We start from the raw sequence: 21,237 nt of genomic DNA, 5'->3' as shown, positions 1-21,237 counted from the left end.
TTCTTCTGAAAAGTGTACAGCACTCAGCCATTTGGAAAAAGCTACACACGTCACAATGCACAGACAGTGTTTGATCCAAGACATGAGTTATTTCAAGCTGGGAGAAAGAAAAAAAAAAAAAAAAAAAGCCAAACACTCAAAACCTCAGTAGAAACACAGAATAGTTTGGGTTGGAAGGGACCTTTAAAGATCATCTATTTCTAACCCCCTTGCCATGGGCAGAGACATCTTTTGCTAGATCAGGTTGCTCACAGCCCTGTCCAACCTGACCTTGAACACTTCCAATGATGCAGCACCCAAAACTTCTCTGGCAACCTGTTGCAGTGTTTCACCACCCTCATCGTAAAACATTTCTTCCCTATGTCCAATCTAAATCTACCCTCTTTCAGTTTATAACTGTCACCCCTTGTCCTGTCACTACAGGCCTTGGTAGAAAGCCTCTCTCCATCTTTCTTACAAGCTTCCTTTGTATATTGAAAAGACACAATAAGGTCTCACTGGAGCCTTCTCTTCTCTAGGAATTGCCCTGACCCAGGTGCAGGACCTTGCACTTGGCCTTGTTGAAATTCATGGAGTTCACACGGGCCCACTCCTCCAGCCTGAAGGTCCCTCTGGATGGCATCCCCTCCCCCAAATGAATCAACTGCACCACTCAGGTTGGTCTCATATGCAGACTTGCTGAGGGTCCACTCAATCCCACTATACATGCCACTGATGATGATATTAAATAGCATTGGTCCCAGTACAGACCCTTGAGGGACACCACTCATATCAAAACAGTTTTAAGGAAGACACCATTAACAGTTTTAAGAGAAGCAACATCCAGGGTTCAGCACTGGGGTGGAAAGTGCAGTTCTGCAAAGGGCGGAGATCCTTGCTGGAAGGGAGTGTGCTGAGAAGCTGCTTGCCCCACGCTGACTTCAGGTAACAGCGCAGCAAAGCCAGAGCAGACAGGAAGCTTTTTAACTTTCACTCCTGGGGTTGACCTGTCAGTAAAAGCTTCCTGTACCTCAGACTGAGCAGCATCAAAACACTAGTGCAAACATGGAGTATACATCTGATCTGTGTGGAGTCAGTGAGCTCCTACTGAAACAGATGAGAAAGCCCCTATTCCCTGACAAAATCCAGGGGGAAGAATGGGGCAAGTGAAAAAAGTCTCTTGGCTGGAAGTGGAAGGAAACAGTTGAATAGCACCTAGCATCTGTCATTTCATGGAGAATAAAATCTTTGGGCCCAAGGCCACACTGGTGAGAATTAGCATTAACAACGCCTGGAGGCAAGAACAATGAAGAAATTTCTACCACCTTTGTGACGGGTGATTTCACAGCACCAGGGTAGGTCCTGTGCTATTTCCAGAGCCAAAGTAGTCCCACAATCTAAGACCCATTTCCAAGGGGAGCATTCTCTTGTTATTCCAGTGTAATAACCCAGATTTGAGAGTTTATGTCCAATTCAGTCAGCCTCTGTGGTGAGCAGTAGGGAGACCAGGCTAGTCCCATCTTCTCACCTCATGGTAAAGACCTCTGTTTCAAGAACAGAAAAACACCTGGTTATTGACAGTCCTTTGAGCAAAAACCTGGTCTGACTTCAGTTTGTGCAAAGTGGAGTAAAACAACCCACACCAGATTAGTATCTTAGCATGAATGCTCAGTATCCTTGGCAGCACAGGAAGGACAGTGGCCAGCACATCACTATCAAAAGAAGCCAGCATCTTCTCAGATTAGGCTGTGCAGCTGTCCCTGCAGTCAAGTAAGAGCCTTCATACCTGATTGCAAGGAAGGAAGGTAAGGGGAGAGTTCTGTTGCTTCAGAGCAGACTGAAACCCCAAGCATGTGACTGACCAGCAGCAGGAACAGCTGGGAAAAGCTGCTCCCAGAGGGGAAAGCTCTAGAGGCTAGAAACACCGGGCAAGAAGGCATTTCTCCCTCATGCATACAGGGTGCACGGGGTGCAAGAAACTTACCATTCAGGGAAATGAGCCTGTCTGGCTCTTGTCAGGCATCAGCTGTTCCCTGGATGCTTTTTCAAGACTGAAGATGTCAGATCTGCTTTTTGCTTTGGACAGGCTCCACACAGGAATAGAACCCACAGCTACCAAGATGCTCAGGAGCACTAGAGAGGAAAGTGCACAAGCAGAGGACCACTCACAGCACCTGGTCTGGACATCAGTACTGGGCTGTGCTGCTCAACAGCATTAGCCAACAGCTAGAGACCAGCAGCTTCCCTCAAGGATAAAGGACAGAGAAGAAGTGAGTTAGCGCCAGATTGCATGGAATGGCCTTTCCAAGGACATAGAGTGTACAAGTCAGAGGAATAATTAAGCTGTGGTGTAAGGCCTCCCCTAGCCCTCCCATCCCAATGAAAGCAGTTGCTGATACAGGTCTGTAATTAACTCCATCTGGAAACTCAATTTATAGCCCAAGCCAGGACCAAGACCATGTGCAGCACTCTGAATCTCACATACCTGCAATAATCAAGATCCACCTGCGGCCTTGACTCCTCGATGGCACAGAGCCCCCAAGCACAGGCGTAGCTGAAGCTTCTGCAAGGAAAGAGCAGGAAGTCCATCAGGCTTCCAACTCACCTTATGGTCAGCATTCAAAGCAGTCTCCGATCCAAACCTGGCTGGGTTCCCTGTTCACCTCAAGCATACCAACAGGCTTTTTTCAATTTAAGCAAAACCTTATCTGCCGTTACTGTGATTAGCCCACATCAGAGGAAAAAAGTCCTACTGGAAATGCGTAACAGGAAAAGCTGGGAAGTCTCCCAGCTGCAGCTACAGCATTCTAACCTCTCCTCGTGGCACTCAGGAGACCCAGGTACAACCAAAACACAGCTCAACTCGCCACCTGTCAACTGAGTTGGTGCAGGCATCAAATCCAAATACAGTCTCTCACGCCTGCAGTAGTCTACCTCCCCTCCACATCCACAGTGCTTCAGCTCCCAGACACCACAGAGACACCTGGGGTAAGGGAAGGTGGAACAGCACTTTCAAGCACCTCAGCCAACAGGTCTGTGACAAAGGAAGCTTCAGAGCATCTCAGAGCAGAGCAGCAGACACAAACAGTCCCGGGGATGCAGACACACCCTTCAGCTTGACAGATATCACTGTCTGCTGCTCCGATCCTGCCCGCACAGCCCTGAAGTGCTTCCCCCATCCTTTTCCCTTCAACCTGCCCGCTCCCCAGAGATCAGAGCAGCTCAGAAGGGTGGACAGAGACTCCAGTGTCACTGGCTTCTTGGAAGGAAGCAGCCAGAATTGCATGTTATGGAAGAAGGCACTTCAAAGGCACTTCCCGAGGGAGCCCCGAGGTGTTTAAAAACCGTCTCCACAGGAGGAAGCTTAAGGTGGGGCTAACCCTACAGTGCTTCCTCTGCCCGAAGCAAGTTGCGAGGAACCCAACTGTCTCGGAGAGGCTTGGCACGACAGAGGTGAAAGAAAGGCTTCAGCCGGGGTTATCACCCCCGAGCACGGCCGCCGCCAGCCGGGGCTCAGCCCACCGCCCCGCCCCCGGCCGACTGAAGGGGCCGCGGCCCCCTACCTGCGCTGCCGGTGGGCAGCACGGCCGAGCTCCGCGGTGGGGTCACCCAAAAGCCGTCAGGGCTCGGCTCCGCCGGGGTGTCCGTCCCGCAGTCCTGCTCGTCCCTCTCGTCCTCGCAGTCGGGATGCCCATCGCAGATCCACTCCAGGCGGAAGCAGGGGTCGCCGGGCTTGCACTGGAACAGGCCCGGGGGGCAGCCGGACAGGGATGCTGGGGGGAGCGGACAGCGGGTGAGGAGCCGCGGGGGAGCCAGGGCATCTCCGCCCGCCCCGGCCCCGGCCCCGCCGCCGCTGCCCACCGGGACCCCCACTCCCCCCCCCAAAGCCCCTCGCTGAGGTGAGCCGGCGCGCAGGGCGTACGAGCGCAGCAGCCAATGAGAGCGAAGGGCGTGCGCGGGGAGCCAATAGGCACAACCGAGATACGTTGAGGCCGAAGGCGCGCGCGCGCCCGGCCCCGCCCCCCCTTCCCTCACCGTTCTCTGGCGGGAGCGGCGGCGACGGGAGCGGTGGCACCGGCAGCGGCAGCACCGGCAGCACCAGCAACACCGGCAGTACCGGCAGCACCGCCATACCGCGGGTCCCCACACCGGTAGGACCCGGTGCCGCCGCGCTCCTATAAAGCCGGCCGCGCGCTGGTAGAGCGCACGCGCGCGGGCATGCCCGCCACCAATGGGGGTGCCCCGGGAGGGCGGGGCGCAGGCGCGTGCCCTTGAGGAGGCCCCGCCCTTCCCCCCGGGACCCTCCACCGGCTGGGGGCGGGGCAAGGGCCGCGGCCGGGCCTGTCCCGTTCCCCGCCAGCTCGCTTCGGCCTCGGCCGCCGCAGAGCCGAGCTGCGCCTCCCACCGCCCCTGCTTCTCTCCGTGAGTTTTACCCTTTCCCCTTGAGGCAGCAGGGGTAGAACGGCTGCTGGCAGGCCGCCGGCTGCGGAAAGGCTCGGCCTGACTCCATCGGCACTGCCACTGCCCCGGCGTCCTCTGGAAACAGGCGTACGCTCTGGCCGGCCGCTGAGAAATGATGAGCGTAGCTCGCTGCAAGCACAGCCTGAGCCCAGGTGACCCACTGTCGCTGGGGAGGGACCGAACTACAGCGGCTCAGCATCCAGAAAGGTTGTAGCTGCAGCAGGGCAGCCTGACCAGGACACAGGGCACTTGTGGCAAGAGTGCCACAGGCCACTTAAGTCATCTCTCTCACCACAGAGTCAGAGCATCGGGCCCTTTTTGGCTCGGGTGTGTCCTTAAGTGGTGGTATCTCGGCTGCAGCTTACAAATCTGCTCAGCCTGAGCTCGAAGGCACATACTACACTGCTATTCCCTCAAGAAAAACTTACACCCAAAACAATATTCAAGAGTAGTAATTTGGATAACTCAAATAGAACAGACAAGATGGGGGGGATAATCAGAGCTTTAAATACATTTATTAGTCATGCATCAGCAGCACTAGGATAAGTTCCCCACAGCATCACTGTAGCAAAATCCACCACAGGCACTAGAGTACTGCTTTGTAACGCACTGTGACCTGCACATCCAGCCTTGTCATACTTATTTCTCACAAATAGGGCTGGTCTTTTGAAATTTCCCACTTCTTAAGTACTGGTCCTGGTGTCACCGGTTTTTTCTCAGCCGTTGTCACTGCAGAGCCTGAACTGGGGTTGAAGAAGGAAGAGAGAAGAGGCTTTAGTAACGCTGTGAAAATCAGACTCAGACTTAATCAGGAGTACAGGTTGTACTAGCGCTAGAGGGGTCTGTTGAGTCAACTTCCAGCCACCTCACTCAGGAGAAGACACAGACACAAAGAATTAGTTCAGCATTCTTCTACCAACCTGGGAAATCCCACACCGCTTACTGGAAGAGTTCTGCGTTTCTGGTGTAAATCAAACAAGGCTTAAACCCGCTCAGCTCCCACAGCAGCCGCAGCGCTGACCAGGTCAGACCTACCTGCCAGCTTGAGCCCCCGCAGCGAGGGTTTTCTGCGCTGCCACGACCACGATGGGCGGCAGAGACTCTCGGCGCCCGTCCCGGGTGCAGTAATAGTTATTGGCGAACCTGTGACTGGGACCCACCGGGAGCCGAGGCGGCGGCTGGCTTCTACACAGAGAACGAACGGTTCCCGAAGGTCAGGAGCGGCCGGCGAGCCTCAGCCGAAGCCCGCAGCCCAGCCCCGCCGGCACCTCTTGGAGATCTCCGTGTAGCGCAGCGACAGCTTGGCCTGGAGGTCCCGCTGCAAAGCGAGGCGACAGCGTCTCACACGGAGCCGGGCGCTGCGCACCCCGCGGGCCGCTGCCCTGCGCCGGCGGCTCGTCCGAGCCGCCGGCGCAGGGCAGCGGCCCGCGGGGTGCGCAGCACCCGGTACTCCCGGCAGCGCTGGGAGCCGTGACCGCCCTTACCCCCGCTAAGAAATTACGGAAGCGCTGGATGAGGCGAGTGGCCGTCGCCATCTTGGCCGCTGTGAAGGACAGGGGGGGGCGGGTGTGTGTGTGTGTGTGTGGCGGGAGCGCGCGGGGCGGGAGCCTCGCGAGACTCTCGCGAGACTTGGCGCTCCATAAAATGGCGCGGGGCGGGGCCTTCCCCCCTTCCTGTGTGTCACGGAGCCGCCATGGACACGAGCCGCGTGCAGCCCATCAAGCTGGCCAGGGTGGGGGCGCGGGGCTGAGGCGGGGAGGGGGGGGGGACCGGGACCGGGGACCGTGCGCTCACCCTCTGCTCTGTCCTCGCAGGTAACCAAGGTGCTGGGCCGGACCGGCTCCCAGGGACAGTGCACGCAGGTGGGTGGGCCGGACTAGGCCGGGCCTGAGCGGGGGGAGCGGTGCTGCCGGGCCGGGCTGACCCCGTCCCGTCCCGCAGGTACGTGTGGAGTTCATGGACGATACGAGCCGCTCCATCATCCGCAACGTGAAGGGACCGGTGCGCGAAGGCGACGTCCTCACCCTGCTGGAGTCGGAGCGTGAGGCCCGGCGGCTGCGCTGAGCCGGTGAGGCCCCGGGGGCAGCCCGGGGAGTGGGGAGCGGAGCCTCGGCCGCCTCTAAACCGGCGTGGCCTGTGCTGTTCTCTTGCAGATGATGAAGCCTGCCGGCCTTTCCTCGGAGCGGTTGGTCGGTATCTGCTGGGCCAGGCGCCGGCTGTGGCTGGAGAGGAGTGTGGCGGTGGCGTTACTGCAATAAAGGGTTTGTCCAGTGGTCCCTTGCCCGGGTCTCACTTCTTGAACGCGCGAGTGCCGCGGTTTGTCACAGCGCTTATGCCCCTGCCCTTTGTCGTTGGGCTCAGCTGAGGGACAAGCACACGCTGCTTCTTGCTGGGGTTACATGTAATGCCTTCATCATACTACTACTGTGTTCCCGTGTTTTTATTAACCTGTCACAACAAAAATAGCTCCCTGTTTTGATTACAGTAGGCTTAATCCTGACCTTTCCGGTAAGCGTTTTTCTGTAGGTAACCAGTGAAGTGGCACTGCTAAACAACTTACTGGACTTCTGTGGAATTTAATGGCAAGTTGAAAGTCAAGCGTTGTACCCGGTTGCAAAGCAATAGCGTGCTGCTTCTGTCTTTCTGTCTTCAGTAAGCTATTCTATAAATGCTGCTGTCTTTCCTGGCAGTCGCCCACAGAGAGCGAGTGCTCATGTCTCTCTCCCCTGAAAGGAGTTAGTAAATCAGTCTCACTTGTTTTCTTCCTCGGCTTTCCCTGCCGCCACACAATCAGCTAGAAAGATTTACTGGTTTAGGCAGTTACATAAAGTAAAACTAAGGGTGAAAGGATTAGGAATGAGCCTGAAAACTGTCACAGTTCAAGGGCTGGTTTTTAAGTACTGGTATTTTCCATCTGGTAATAGAGTGATACTGCTTTGTGCTGTGTTTGAACCAAGTCAGGTCTGCAGCTCCTGATCCTGTGGTCTCTGATGGGAGTGTTCTTCATCCTTCAATGTCCTGAACTTGCTTAAGGCACTTTAGTGGCAGAAGGGATAAAGGGTTTGAGTATCCTAAAGCTGAGGAGAGCACTTCTGGAATAGATGTTCAAATCACTGAACTTAGGCAGACAGTGAGAATTGCTGCCAGGGTTCATGTTGAAAGAGTGTTTGTGGGTTTTTTTCCCCTCCTGTGGGTGTTAGTTGTGCCCTGGTCAGTTCATGGGCAGCCTGAAGTGGATTTTGTGCTCTGGAGAAAGCCCTTGTCAAAATATGGTTGTACTGTTGCTTTATATAGTTCTTGATTCTTTGGTGGTGTTTCAGTTTTCAGAGCATTGGGTGAGTCTGTGCTCCCCTGATTCGTGTGACACAGCAGAGTTCTTGGGAACTACTAGCTATGAGCGCAAGAAGTCCCCCTCAGAGTTTACTTCTTTGGCTGCTGTTTGTTCCCTGTACAGCTTTAGCAATGACCAAAGAGCATTTGCTGTGGCAGCTGCCAGCCCTGACTGTGCTGAGTGACTGAGACAGGAGGCATCAGCTGTGGGTCAGTGGCCAGAGAGGTAAAGTTGTAGCAGGGGTGGCTCAGAGCAGCTGTAGCCCTTCCCTAATATCCCTGTGGGGTCAGCGTGGCCCTTGGCCACATGAGGAAGGTGACTTTGAGAGTGGGGATACAATCTGATGATTGCCCTTTAATAATGCAGCTTAGTATCAGAGCACCAGTGTGAACCAAGGGTAGTGAAGGGCTACATCTGGTCCGCTACGTCTGGTCCCAGCATCCTGCTTGGTCCTGTGAAGTGAAACAGGCCAGAAGATACCACAGCACCTGACTGGGACAGTTCAGCTGGAAGAAAACCAGACTCATGGATGTAGCCAGTTCATAAACTTGCAGGGAATTAATTGAAACATGTGGGCACCTGCTCAGGGTGAGGGCTGTGCCAGGCTGTCCCTCTGTTGAAGCTGTTCTGGGGTTTTTATCTTGAGCCAGACAAGGAGGCAGGAGACTGCCCATGGATGGTGACTGTAATGTTTCAAAATAATTTTACTTTAAAATTTATTTATATCTTAAAAATAAACATCAGTATTAAAATATCAGTAAACAAACCTGTGAGACCAAAGCAGTGAGTATGGAATACATAGAGAATAGTGTACTAGAGAGTGGCTGTGAGCATTGTATATTAACTTCAGTGCAAAGCTGAAACAGGCCCACTGCGAGGACAGCAGCGTGTTGCCTAGAACAAGTTTCTTGGAGAGCATTTCCCAGCTTGCAGTATGGCTCAGACCAGGCCTTGGTGGGGCAGGAGTGATGGTGAGAAAGGCTGGGCCAAGGAGCAGAACTGGGGCCGTGATACGCGTTACCTTTGTGAAGGATTCAGAGCAGAGCTGGCTTCACATGCAAAAGCCTTTTTCCTCCTGATACTTAGTCCTTACCTTATCTGTTCCCACCCTGCCTGGTGCACGCACGCTCGCACAGACATACACACGTCTTCTGACATACGCATCCATCTCCATGGGCCCTAGGCTCTCTCTGAGCTCTTCTTGCCGATCTCGTTTTTTTTCTGGAGCTATCCTCAGCTGCTCTCCTCCCCTTTGGGAAGGGAAGTGGGCAGAGAGGGACTTGGTTGTGGGCTCTGGTTGCCTTCACAGCGGCTATAAGACTGTTTAAAATGGGAAATGTTTAGGAGGTAATTGCTATCTTTCCCTTGGAAGAAGGTCCCTGTTCCCTGTGTGGGGTTATGGGGTGCAGTCTCAGTCCCTAAAGGCGTTCATGGCTCTTGGCCCCCTTCTGTCAGCTTGGCTGCAGCCCTGAGTGCCCAGAAGTTTTGCTCCCACTGAGCAAATCAAACCACCAAGTGATTTCATGTTGCACTCCATCCTTTGACTGAGCAATATAATATTTTTGCTTTGTGTGCTTGTGCTAGAAAAAATTCAGATTTCAGCCAGGAAAGGAAATGCCAGAAAAGAAGGGCGAGTATTTCAGTCTGGAAGTGCTCCCAGCCTGCGTCTGAGGCAGTGTTAACCAGCTCATTTGTGTCCCCTCTACCATCACTGCACAGGACTCTCCTGCTGAGCACCTCTTCCCTGCCGGTACCACGCAGTACAGCGGGGTCCAGGAGCTGATGCTCACCCTCCTCCAGCCCTGCTCCCTGTCGCCAGCTCCGCTGCCTTCCTGGAGCTGCCAGGAGCTGGCTAAGAGAGCAGAAACCAGGTGCTATTTCTGGTTTGTTTTGTGCTGTTCCAGTGAGTTAACGACTTGCAGAGGGCTCCTAGGTGGTGCAGCTCCAGCGGTCATGGCAGAGAGCAGGGCTGATGGGGAGCTAAGGGGATGGGGCTGGCTTCTGCTCGCTGCATTTCCCACCCTGAGGTCACTGGATGCTTGGCTCCTCTGTCATTTGGAGTGAGGTGGCTGTGCATGGGCTGCTTCCAGCAGTAGAGGCAGGTGAGCGAGTCCCAGGGATGGTGCCTGCTCTATTGACAGGAGAATTAAAGCATCTGCAGCCACAGAGAGCGATTCCGCACGCAAAGGAGTGGCAGGCAAGGGGACATAAATTACAGCCCAGTGCTGATGGTGGCTGGCTGGCACACAGCTGACCCCTGGCTGGATCCGAAGATCACTCTAATTTGGTTTTTTGGGGCTCCCAGGGCTCTTCGTGGCTGTCAGTGATGTCCCCTGCTGCAGAGAGAACAGAGTCATGAAATGTCACCAGAGACCCCTCTGGCAACTCCTGGTCAGGGCCAGCCAGGCTGATTCCCTGCTACTGAAGATGCACCAAACGTGATGCCTGGGATGCTCTGCTCTCACCCCTGCAGCCCCTTCCTGGGGAGCATTATCTGTGTCACAGCCCTGTCCCCCCCACCATGGGGCCACCTCCATGGCCCTTGTGTGGGACAGGTGGCAGGAGGGGAGGGCTGCAGTACTCACGGGCAGCTGCGCCTTCGTGCCGTTGAGGTGGGCATAGAGGAGCACGGCGATGTTGCTGTGGCCAGCCTCCAGTGCGATGGCAACAGCATTGTTCCCATCCTAAAAAAGAAGGGAGAGCACTTGGGAAGAGGTTTGGGGACAGGATGTGGGGTGGGCGAGCATCCCCAGGTCCCAGCGGTAGAGGCTTACGCTGTCCACGATGGAGATGTTGCAGGTGGGCTGAGCCAGCAGCAGCTTCACTGTCTCCACGCGGCCATGCTCGCAGGCGCACATCAGCGCGGTCGAGCCCTCCTCATCCTGCAGGTTCACGTCGGCTCCGCAGGCGAGCAGGGCTTCCACCATCTCCTGCCGGCCGTGGCTGACGGCCAGCATCAGCGCCGTCTGGCCAGCCTGCGACACAAGGGATGCTGCCAGGCTGCTCCCACCCCGACTGTGCCACCTGCTCTTCCCGCTGTCCCCAGTGCCCACATAGTCTCTGAGCACCTCCCTGACTGGAGATTACATGTGGGTGAGACCTGAGAGCCCTGATGCCAGGCAGCAGGAGCTCCTAATGTGATGCCCTCCTCATATACCAGCCCCTCCAGGTTTTGGAGCCACAGTCCTCCCTTGGAGGAGCCAAGTGTGGCCCTGGCTGCTGCTTGGGGATGGGGGGGAGAGGGACAGGCCATGGTGGCCCCCAACCCACACCAACCTGGCTGGCCTTGGCGTTGACATTGCCCATGCTGAAGAGCCTCCTGACCACGTTCATGTCATCCTCCTGCTCAACGGCCGCCAGTGCTGCCAGCATGAGAGCTGTATAGCCGGCTTTGTTCTGGTGGTCCACGTTACAGACCCCTGCGGGGATGGGCAGAGTCAGGGGGGCTCAGGGTGCTGTGGGGCTGGTGGGAGGCACAGACTGAGCCATGCGCCTGGCTCCTGCCCTGCCCAGGGTGCTGTGAGCCATCCCAAAGCCCCGTGGGCACAGACCTACTGATGGGTCCCCCCACATCAAATCTGGGCTCCCAAAGGGCTGGTGTGGCTGCTCACCCCCCCCCACCCCACCCCCCAACCTATGCACGGACACAGCCCAGGGCAGTTCTCCCTGCCCCTCTGCTGCCGGCACCTTGCCCCATGCCTTGCAGGGCCAGGACGTGACGTGGGGTACAGAGTGGGATGGTGGCAGGGGGACGTTTCTGGGGATGGGGGGCACTGACCCGTGTCCAGCAGCAGCCTCACGATGTGGAAGTTGGAGTGGGAGACGCTGTAGTGCAGGGCCGTGTTGCCGTTCCCATCTGCCAGGTTCACCACGTGGGCCAGGAGAGCTGGCGAGACCTCGGCAAAGGCCAGGAGGTGGTTGGCGACCGTGTCGGGGATGGATGACTTCTGGCTGGACAGACGGAACCACTCCTGCAGGACCAGGCTGCTGCTGGCAAGCTGCGGGCAGTGGATGGGGCTGAGCTGGGGACCATGGCTCCACACCCCCCCAAGCCTCTGCACAGCCCCTTCCCCCAACTCCAGCACCCACCCTGCTGCTGCTGGCCCCAGTGCGGAGCAGAAATGCTGCTCCAGAGGGAACTGGGGGAAGGCAGGACCCTGAAACCCCAAAATCATGCTGGGATGGCCCGAACTGAGTTCACGTGGGTTTTGGGGTATCTGGGATAAAGCCTGGAGCAAAGGGCTGTGTTTTGGGGGAAGGTGCTTTGCTGGCCCATCTTTGGGGAGGGCCAGCCTCAGGGGGGACCCCGGCAGGGGCTGGGTGAGCCATCCCACCCGCAGCACCCCACTCACCACCTCTTTGCTCTTGGTGGCACTGGGGTGGCCCAGGTGGGTCTTGACGATGAGGCAGGCCTCCCGCATCCTGGGGCTCAGCTCGAACCTGGGGAGAGCATGAGGGCGTCTGCGGTGGGGCTGCATTGCCCCACCAAAACCGCACCGGCAAGGGGCACCTGGAGTCCCCCCTGCGGAGCCTTTGCTCCTCTCCCCGATGCCTGTGAGCCTCCACGAGCTCCCCATGGTGCAATGTCCAGCCCGGTGGCTGCACCCCGGCAACTTCAGCCTCTGCAAACCCCCACTGAACCAAGCCTTACATGGATATGCTCAGGCATGATTTACCCACTTTTAGGCCAAATTTTTTCCTTTTGTTGAAAAATGCTATTAAGGGCTGTTGGTTGGTTTTTTTTTTTTGTCCCTCTCCAAACTTTCTTCTGGAAAAAGGCATCTGGGGCCTCGGTCTCATCCTTTCCTTAGCAGACCCAAGAAGCTGGAAGGATTTTTTTCCTGCCAAATGGTTTCTGCAGGAGCTGAATGTGTTTTTCCCATCGGCTACACCCAAACCGGGGTAGATGCCCCGAGTCAGCAGGGCTGGTGCCAGCCCGTGGCTCCCAGCTGCATGGGGTGAGGGAGCCTTCCCCATCGGCACTTACTTCTCCTTTACCTCGGGGGGCTCCGGCAGGGTCACGCCGGCCCCCTCACACTCCTGTCCTGGCTCACGCTCGCCTTCCTCAGCCTCCTCATCCGAGGTTTCAGTGTCCCCCAGCTCCTCGCTGTTGGAGCTGTCGGCTGAAGCCTTCTCAGAGGAGCTGTCTCCTTCTTCCTCCTCCTCCTCCTCCTCACTGGATGTGCTCTCATACCTGCACAGAGGGAGGATGCTCAGTGGCAACATGGCACCCAGCTGGTCCCCTACAGGTCCCCCCTCATTGCCACTGCCCCCAGTCCAGGATGGAGATGCTGGGGGCCGGGGCTGGCCCAGGCGTGTGGCAGGAGCCCCTCGGCACGTACTCCCCGTTCAGCACGCCCACAAACTGCAGGCTCTTCTTGCTGCCGTTGGCCTCACTCCGGGGGGGACCATCCCGCTTCTTCATGATGGACTTCAGGGCTCCTGGGGGTAGAGAGATGGGTGTCAGGGGTCAGCGAGCAGGAACCTCTCCCCTGGCGCTGCCTGGGCACCCCAAACCCACCAGACTCCCGGGTGGGCATGGAAGGGACGTGGGCAGAGTGCGGGTTGCTGCTGTGACACAGGTAGCACTGGCCCTGCGGGCGCTGTCCCCAACACGGACACCCTCTCCCTTCCCACAGGAACGTCCCAGCCCAGACCCTGGTGTCATCCCCAGTGACAACTCACCAGATGCAGGGCTCGGGGCAGCTCCAGCATCCTGCGCCGCAGACGGGTCCCGGCCGCTGTGCGTTGTCTCTGGCGTGGCTGCCCTGGGGACCGGGCTGCCCTGGGACGTCCCCCCTATTGCTCCTGTGCCCTGTGCTGAGGGGCTACTCGGGGCACGGCCCGCACCGGGCTCCATCTCGCACGCTGGGACGGTGCCACCCACGTCGGTCTGGCTGCCCTTGTCTTTGCACCTGCCGGCCGAATCGGGTCCGACCGCCACGTCCCGCCCGTCGGGGCGGCAGCCCACCCCGACGCAGATGGTTGGCGGGCAGCACTCCACGCTCGCCTCTGCAGTCTCCAGGGGGTCGCCAGCCGCCCGGTTCTGCGTCACCACCGCCGCCTCCACCACCGCCTCGGCCACCTGCGGCTTGGCCGTCACCTCCTTGTCCACCCGCCGGCGGGGCCGGCGGGCGCACACCTCCAGCCGCAGCTCCTCCAGCTCCCGAGTGGCCTCCTGCAGGTGCCCCTCCATCAGAGCGATCACCTCCTTCTGGTGTCCCACTGTCTGCTGCAGCAGCTCCAGCTCCCGCTCTGCCTCGCTGGTCAGCCCCAGCGAGGACTCCAGCACCCAGACGGCCGCATCTCTGCGCTCCCTCACCCCGCTGTCCGGCACATCGCTGCCGTCCCGCTGTGACCGGTAGTAGAAGACCACGTCGGTCATGGCCCGGTCCTCGCCCACCGCCACGGAGCGGCACAGCCTCTCGGCAGCCCTGGGGCTCCTGCCCGACCAAACCCTGCCGCCCCGCTCCGGCACGGCCAGCTTCTCCGTCAGCTTCCTCAGCTCCGCGACCTTGCTCACTCGCCCCTTTGCCAGCTCCGTTTCGCTCTCCGGCCCCGCTCGGGTAGGCTCCTCACCCCCCGTCACCACCTCGGAGCCAGGGGGGTGGCCAAAAGCCTCGCCGGGCTCTGCCGACAGCTTCTCCATCAGCTTCGCCTTCTCCCTCTTCAGCTCGCAGATCTGCATCTCCAGGAGGGGGATGGTTTTCACCTGCTCCTCCAGGTCCCGGAGCTGCCGCAGGGCTGTGGCCATCTGCTCCCGCACGTGCTGCAACGGTGCGGCGCTGAGCCCCGCCGCCGGTGTGCTGCGCCCTGAGCTGCCGGGGCTTGCCCGTCCCCAGCCTGCCTGGCCCTCGGTGCCCGCCGGCACCCAGGGGGACGGCTGACTCGGGGCACCCGGCGGACCGCTGCGGGAGAGACCACCGATATCCTGCAAATGGCCCTGCTCCTGCTCCAGCCTCCTGCTCGTCTCCAGCAAGGTCTTCTCCACCCGTGGGTTTCTCATGAGGCACTTGCGGGTGGGAGGTGGGAGCAGCCGCACCGGCGGTGGCGGTGAGACGGGGTGGGAGGTTGGCTTGCTCAGGGGCTCCAGGGGTGCCCGGCCACGCGGGGACAGCAGCAGCGCGGTCCTGCCCTCCTCGCTGGCCGTGGAGGCGAGGGACTCGGTGGAGGTCCAGGCGCTGGCGTGGCTGCTGGGGCTGCGCAGGGCACTGGGTGGCTGCCGGGCCCCTTTCGCCCTGCGAGGCAGCGGCACTTTCTTGAGTGTTTGGCCACTTTCGATGTCATTGACATATTTCAGGAAATCCAGGTCCAGGAGGAAGCCGTAGGGGGTTTCCACTGAATATGAGCTCTTCTCCCCATCATCCTGGTCCCGGTACAAGAATGGGCCCCCAAGATCTGCAAGAGAAGCAGGGATGGTTAGGCAGGGACCCAGTGGAGACAGGAAGGATTTCCCAGCTTCATTATACTGGGATTTGCAGCCTGCAGCCCCGCTCCCTGCTGTGATGCTGCTGGCAGTGAGCCCAGCGGATGGCCCGTCCCCGGCACCCTCGGTGCCGTTGAGTGTCACAGGGCACCCACTCTCTGCCGGGGTCAGTGCTGGGGTTGAGGAAACCCACTGGGACAGGACAGGAAAGCTCAGCCATTCCCCTCACGCTCCTTCCACCGCTCCTGCCTGGTGACAACCCCGGTCCCTTTACCTGGGAGGTTCTGGTTCAGGGGTGCAGGCTGAGCCATCTTCTCCCCGGGATGCTGCTGACCAGGGAACCAGCAACCTGCAACAACAATGGGGCCACGTCTGGTGAAACCCTGTAAACGGGGGGGCCGGTGAGCCCCATGTGTCTGCAAACCACTGCCCCCCACCCAGGAGGCACCCCACAGCTGCCCCCCCACCATCCGCCAGGCCCCCTTTGCCTCCCTCCAGCCTTGGTGCCGTGGGGCTGAAGCTCAAGCCGGTGGCCGGGCAGGCAAGTGCGGCACTGCCTGCGGGGCTGGGAATTGTTTGTACATTTAAGGAATGCTTCGCAGCCCGGGCTGGGATGGCCGCGGTGGTCACGCTGCCAGCTCTGAGGGTGCAGAGTCATGAGTCAGAGCTCAGCTGCGTTGGGGAGCGGGGTGGAAAAAAAAAAAAAAAAAAAAAAAAAGAGGCTGCAGCCTTTACGGGTGCGATTCTCAGTGGAGAAGTTTGCTTTGGATGAAGGGAAACGATGCTTTTGCAAAGCCACGTGACCGCAGGCAGCTGCCAGCACCCATCAGTCGCTGGGTGTGATGTCTGGCCTCGCTGCCTGCGCTGCGTGGGCTCTGGGTGCTCTGTGCTGCCCATCCCTGCCTCAGGGGTGTCTCGAGGGCCGGTGACCCCTAGGAGGAACCTGGCTGCTTTTCCCTGTTGATAATGCAGGATAAGGCATGGTGGGAGGCGAGGGGGAATGAAATGGGAGCCTGGTTTTCCCAGGAGCCAGGCACGGGCACGCTGGAGGAGAGCCAGAGGGATGCGGCTGCGGTCCAGGGGTGAGCTCACGGCTGGGGGTGCTGCCAGCTGTGCGAGTTCAGCTGGGACCTGCCACAACATCTGGCAGCATCTGGGTGCCAGGGTCCAGGTGGGAAATGCTCCTGGCGGGATTGGGACAGGGCAAACAGACACAACCCCCCCACCCCCCAGCCCCCCCGAGTCCCCACTGCTGCTGCACATGGTGTCACCCTCCAGGGACCCGCCTGGTCCCTGCCCACGGGCTGCAGGTGGCCACGGGGCTGCGCAGCTGTCGGCGGGCAAAGCATTTGGCACCAGGCTATTTTCAGAAGAAAGCAGGGGAGGAGGCATGCCGCAGAGAAAAGGAAGCTCAGGCACAACCCTGAGGGAAGCTGAGGCTCAGCGCCGCGCAGAGAACAGCACAAGATCTGGCCTCGGCTGCAGAGAGAAACACCCGCATCCATCCCCAAATCCTCTGTCTGTGAGAACCAGAGGATCCAGACTTTTCTAGCGGAGATGCTGCAGCTGCCCCTGTCACCCGGCCCAGCTTGGGGAAGATGTGACAGCCGCCGGCTTGCACCCGCTGCCCACAACGATGCCACCTGCTGCTCCCCAGCCCTGGCTGGGCCACCGTGGCCACCAGCCCATGGCTCGCCCTGACCACGCAACTGCCAGAAGCCGGGGCAGCAGCTGTGCTGCAGGCAGACCCGGGCCAGGCTCAGGCTGGGCACCCAGGCGACGGGGCAGCTCCATGACAGCACCCCTTCCACATCCCTTGGGAACATCCCGGCTCCATGCTGGCACCCCACCATTCCCATGCCACTGGCTTCATACCTAAAAGGGTCCACGCATCCCTTGCCTCGCCTAATCCCTCCTGCCCCAGGAAGCAGCCGGCTTCCTCCTCCGCACAGCCCTCGCTGCAGGTAATTAAACAGCGCCGGGGCCAGGGCAAACTTCCCACCGGGCTCCGCGCATGCCGTAAATCAAACGGGAGGAAGAGGGAGAGCAACAGGAGCCAGAGCCAGCGGGTGTGTTTCCTTGGGGGAAGCAGCCGTCAGCTCCCTTCCGCCGCCCGGCTGGGTATTGTCCTGCCTGGGGCCGAGCCAGGAAAAGCCGCCTCCGCCGGGACCCTGCCAGGAGGTCTCCCACACCGCTCCTCCCGCCTGTGGCAAAGGTGCCCTTTCTGCCAGTACTGCCCTGCTGTCCCCTCCGCTAACCCAGGGACACACTGCTTGTCGCCCCTGCCACCTCGTCCTGACCCTTCAAGCTGACACCAGCAGCTGCTGTCAACTGGGCAGCTGTGCTGCCGTCCCCAAAACTGGGGGGAAGATCGTCCCGCAGCTCCCCTGCGGCTCTTGGCCCCCATTACTTTTGGTCCGATGGGATGGGCTGGACCCAGGGCAGGAGCTTCTGCCTTCACCCAGCTCCGAAACAAAGGCCCGGGCCAGGCGATGGGACCTGCAGGCTCCCAACCACGTGCAAACTGTCCCGGGATCCCCGCGATGTGTAAATCCCTCTGGGGAGCCCACAATGTGCAAACTGCCCCTGGGCTGCCGGCAGGCTGGGCTGAGCGTCGAGGTGAGGTGAGTGGCAGGCTGGATTTGAGCCGACAAGGATTAGCAATGGAGGCAGACGGTCCCGGCACGCAGCAGCAGCGAGAGGGTTAAGTCCCCTCGCCCTCGGCCCAGCCACCGCTGGCACCTGCCGGGACTTGGCCACACAAAGCCAGCCTTGTCCCCGGCCGGCCGGCATCACCACGGCACCGGTTCAAAGAGAAGCCGCTCTCCACCTGGGCTGAAGTCCCGACGGGGAGGACCGTGCCGGCCACTTTGGTGCCAAAGGCTGATTTTTGGCAGCGTCGGCCGCTCCCCTGGGCACCAGGGTTTAGTGCTGCCAGGGCTGGGCACAGGGACCCCTGGGTGCTGCAGGCAGGGCACCCTGCATGATCCCAGCTTCCTTCAGAAGAAATGGAAGCATTATTTCTAGCCCCGGTGTTTCTGCAGAAAAGCAAGGATGGTACAAAGCGAAGCGCTGCTGGGGAGGCTTGGCAGCAAGAGGAGGAGGAGGAGGATGCGCAGGGACCGTTGTCCCGGTGGAGGCAGGACTACACTTCGCCCTAGTCTCGCACTTCTATTTCCCCCTCTTGCTGTCGTACTGATGCCAACACAGGAAACTTGGGGCCAAAACTGGAGCCGCTCCTCTCAATTACAATAAAAAGCCATGTCAGGGACAGGGCAGCCTGGGCACAGCTCGGGTGCCATCCAGTATCCATGCCCCAGGCCCAACCAACACTCTGGGACCCCTGGCCTCATGGTCCACGGGGTGATCCTCCCTCTGGGACCCCAAGCCCCTGTTTGGCAGGGGACAGGCCTGGGGGAGCTATTTTTAAAGCTCTGGACTCCTTTGGGCTTTTCCCTTGCCAGAGGCACAAGCGGGGCAGCCCCCCCCCCGGCTCGGCCACGCGCCGCTGTGCAGCCCAAGCCACTCCACTGGCGTGGCCGGGGCCGGACACGGGGAAGGCTCTCCCCTGCTCTCCTCCCGAGCCAAAATACTGAGGTCATGAGGAATGTGAGAAGAACAGAGTCCAGAGCAGCCCTGGCCAGTGCGACTTGATTTATCTCAGCAAGGCACGCTTCCCTGAAGCTGCGTGCAGGCGATAAGCCCCGAAGCTCGGGACCGAGGCTGTTCCAAAGTTAAAGGGAAACCACTGAGCAAGCACACGGCTTCCTCCGTTGCTAGTGACCTGCCAGGATTCGGGCTTCTCACACGGTCCAGGTCGTGGGTGCCCGTCACCGGCAGTGTCACCCGCCAGCGCTGCAGGATGGGCGCAGATGGGAGGTATCCAAGGCTCATCACACCTTCCCAGCCACCCATCCTGTCCCCATCCCCTGCCAGTACGGGATGGCCCATGCTCCGTGCCACCTGCTGTCCCTGCACCCGCTCGCCCAGGCCACCTCGGCCGTGCTATCCAGGCTGGGGCTGCTCCTGGAGAAGCTGGATCCTGTGCGGGTGGGTGCGCCGGCGCTGACCCAGAGAGGGAAGGGGAAACGCTTCAATCTTCTCAGCAGCCTAACCTCAGGGTTGGGCTGTTATTTCTGGAGCTGTCGTCATTGTCGGCCCGGTCGGTTGGGAGGCTGCAGGGGCTGCTTAGGATCTGCAACCCACTCCAGCACCCTGGGGACCTCCCCGAGCTCGCACAACACCTGGACAACAGGCGCACAGTCTGTACGCAGACGGACTCACATGGGGATCAGCTCTACGTGTCCTGTCACAGCTACAGCTGTATAGGGCTCCTGTATCTCCACTAGAAAACATCTACCACTTGTCCCGCACCCTCACTGCAGCTGCCCACCAGCACTTTCCACCAACAAACACCTCCCTGATTCCCTCAGGGCTGGTGACAACACACAGAGTCAGCAACGAGCCCCAAAGGCCTGGGATCGCCCTGCTGCATGGAGGTGCTTGGGGATGAAATTGTTAAATTTGCACCCGGGGCGCACAGGCACAGCGCCGGGCACAGCCCCATGGCAGGTTCCCCATGTGCACGCAGGGAGCACCCTGAACCCCGCAGCACCCCACGTGCACTCCAGCACCCCAGAGGGGCTTGCGGCAGCCTAGGGTGCCCTACCACACCCCCAGCCCTGTGGGTCCCCAGCACCCTGGGGATCCTGCAGCACCTCGAGCCCTGAGGAGCCCCAGCACCCCGGGGTGCCCCCCAGCATCTCCAGTCCTGCAGGTCCCCAGTGCCCTGCGGTGTCTGCAGCACCCCCAGCCCTGTGGGTCCCCCTGTCCCATCGGGTGCTCCACAGCACCCCCAACCGTAACAGGTCCCCAGCACCCCGGCGAGCCCCCCCGCAACCTTGTGGGTCCCCAGCGCCCCCGGGAGCCCCCCAGCACCCCCAACACCCTGCACGCCCCTGCACGTCGGGGCGGCCGCCGCCGACCCAGGAGACCCCCCCCGGGGACTCTCCGCCTCCGCCGGCCGGGGGTGGGCAGCCCCGCCCGGCGCCGGTACCGGCAGCTCCCGGGTGCGGGCAGAAGTCCCGCTCCCGGTGCCGGTGCCGCCCGGGCGGAGCCCCCTCGGCGGTCCCGGCGCGGCCGCGGGGGGCTCCGGAGCGACTCCTTCGGCGGGCCCCGGGCGGCGGCGGCGGCTCCGGAGGCCCTGCGAGGCGCCGCCACCGGGACGAGCCTCCGCCCCGCCGCCGCCGGAGCCGCTCCCGGAGCCGGAGCCGCTCCCGGAGCCGGAACCGCCGCTGTCTGCCGGACCCCGCCATCCCATCCCGTCCCGTCCCGTCCCGTCCCCGCCGGCCCTCACCTTACCGACCGGGAGTCTGGGCTGCAGCCGGGCCCCAGCTCGCGGCCGCCGTCCCGGGCCCGGCGGCTCTGGGCTGCACCGCGGCGCCGGGCAGCGCTGCCCGCCGCAGCCCCGGGCCGAGGGCGGGTCGGCAGCGGGGCCGGGCGGGAACGGGCCGGGGCGGGGCGGGGGCGGGAGACGATCGCCCCCGGGCCCCGGCCGGGACGGGCACCGCCCCCGGGACGGTGTTCACCGGCGGCGGGATCCCCGCTCACCCCTGGCACGGAGGTCCCACCGAGGTGTGTGGGGGGGTCCCTGTCTCCGCTCCCCCCCGGTCCCAGTCCCCTGGGGGGAAGGGGTGTCCCAGTGAGCCCAGGAAGAGGGGGGGGGGTGTTTGTCCCCTGCTCTGGTCGCCCCGGGGGTCCCCTGTCCTGGTTACCCTGGGGATGGGGTGTCCCTTGTCCCAGTGAGCCCAGGAAGGGTGCTGTCCCCTGCCCCAGTCACCCCAGGGATGGGGGATCTCCTGCCCTAGTTATTACCCCTGGGGATGGGGGGGTCCCCTGCCCCGACCACTCTGGGGATGGGGGATCCCCTGTCCTGGTTACCCCTGGGGATGAGGAGCCCCTACTCCAGTCACCCTGGGGATGGGGACGTCCCTACCCTGCTCACCTCAGGAATGGTCACCCTGGAGAAAGGGGGGGGGGA

The 21,237-nt window shown here is 60.5% G+C and overlaps 4 protein-coding genes across 6 annotated transcripts; 1 reads left to right on the top strand and 3 right to left on the bottom strand.

Annotated features, from left to right (window-relative positions):
- Positions 1-1,532: 1,532 nt before the first annotated feature.
- On the bottom strand, positions 1,533-4,181 carry CD320 (CD320 molecule). The gene is given in 5 exon segments (XM_049808774.1): positions 1,533-1,982; positions 1,985-2,112; positions 2,465-2,542; positions 3,543-3,752; positions 4,015-4,181. Coding segments are annotated over 5 exon segments (750 nt in total). The 5' UTR covers positions 4,112-4,181; the 3' UTR covers positions 1,533-1,745.
- A 755-nt stretch (positions 4,182-4,936) lies between these two features.
- On the bottom strand, positions 4,937-6,005 carry NDUFA7 (NADH:ubiquinone oxidoreductase subunit A7). The gene is made up of 4 exons (XM_049808775.1): positions 5,925-6,005; positions 5,709-5,758; positions 5,476-5,625; positions 4,937-5,183 (listed from the first exon to the last, which is right to left on the bottom strand). The coding sequence occupies exons 1-4, from the start codon at positions 5,973-5,975 to the stop codon at positions 5,087-5,089; spliced, it is 348 nt and encodes a 115-aa protein (XP_049664732.1). The 5' UTR covers positions 5,976-6,005; the 3' UTR covers positions 4,937-5,086.
- Positions 6,006-6,080: 75 nt separating this feature from the next.
- On the top strand, positions 6,081-6,713 carry RPS28 (ribosomal protein S28). Its single transcript, XM_049809104.1, has 4 exons — positions 6,081-6,172; positions 6,255-6,302; positions 6,382-6,508; positions 6,594-6,713. The coding sequence occupies exons 1-3, from the start codon at positions 6,134-6,136 to the stop codon at positions 6,502-6,504; spliced, it is 210 nt and encodes a 69-aa protein (XP_049665061.1). The 5' UTR covers positions 6,081-6,133; the 3' UTR covers positions 6,505-6,508; positions 6,594-6,713.
- Positions 6,714-9,642: 2,929 nt separating this feature from the next.
- KANK3 (KN motif and ankyrin repeat domains 3) lies at positions 9,643-20,673 on the bottom strand. 3 transcript variants are annotated; one of them, XM_049809082.1, is made up of 11 exons: positions 20,554-20,673; positions 15,472-15,546; positions 13,457-15,169; positions 13,114-13,213; positions 12,759-12,965; positions 12,124-12,211; positions 11,550-11,769; positions 11,048-11,190; positions 10,546-10,746; positions 10,357-10,455; positions 9,643-10,107 (listed from the first exon to the last, which is right to left on the bottom strand). In XM_049809082.1, the coding sequence occupies exons 2-11, from the start codon at positions 15,506-15,508 to the stop codon at positions 10,051-10,053; spliced, it is 2,865 nt and encodes a 954-aa protein (XP_049665039.1). In that variant the 5' UTR covers positions 15,509-15,546; positions 20,554-20,673; the 3' UTR covers positions 9,643-10,050. The 3 variants fall into 3 exon arrangements, with proteins under 3 accessions (XP_049665039.1, XP_049665041.1, XP_049665040.1); XM_049809084.1 differs by having other exon boundaries at positions 9,643-10,104; XM_049809083.1 differs by having other exon boundaries at positions 20,559-20,673.
- Between the last annotated feature and the right edge of the window lie 564 nt (positions 20,674-21,237).

The sequence above is a fragment of the Accipiter gentilis genome, chromosome 8, assembly GCF_929443795.1.
Source record: "Accipiter gentilis chromosome 8, bAccGen1.1, whole genome shotgun sequence".
NCBI classification, from domain to species: domain Eukaryota; kingdom Metazoa; phylum Chordata; class Aves; order Accipitriformes; family Accipitridae; genus Astur; species Astur gentilis.
Note: the sequence above shows the minus strand (reverse complement) of the source record. Positions and strands in the feature narration are given on the sequence as shown.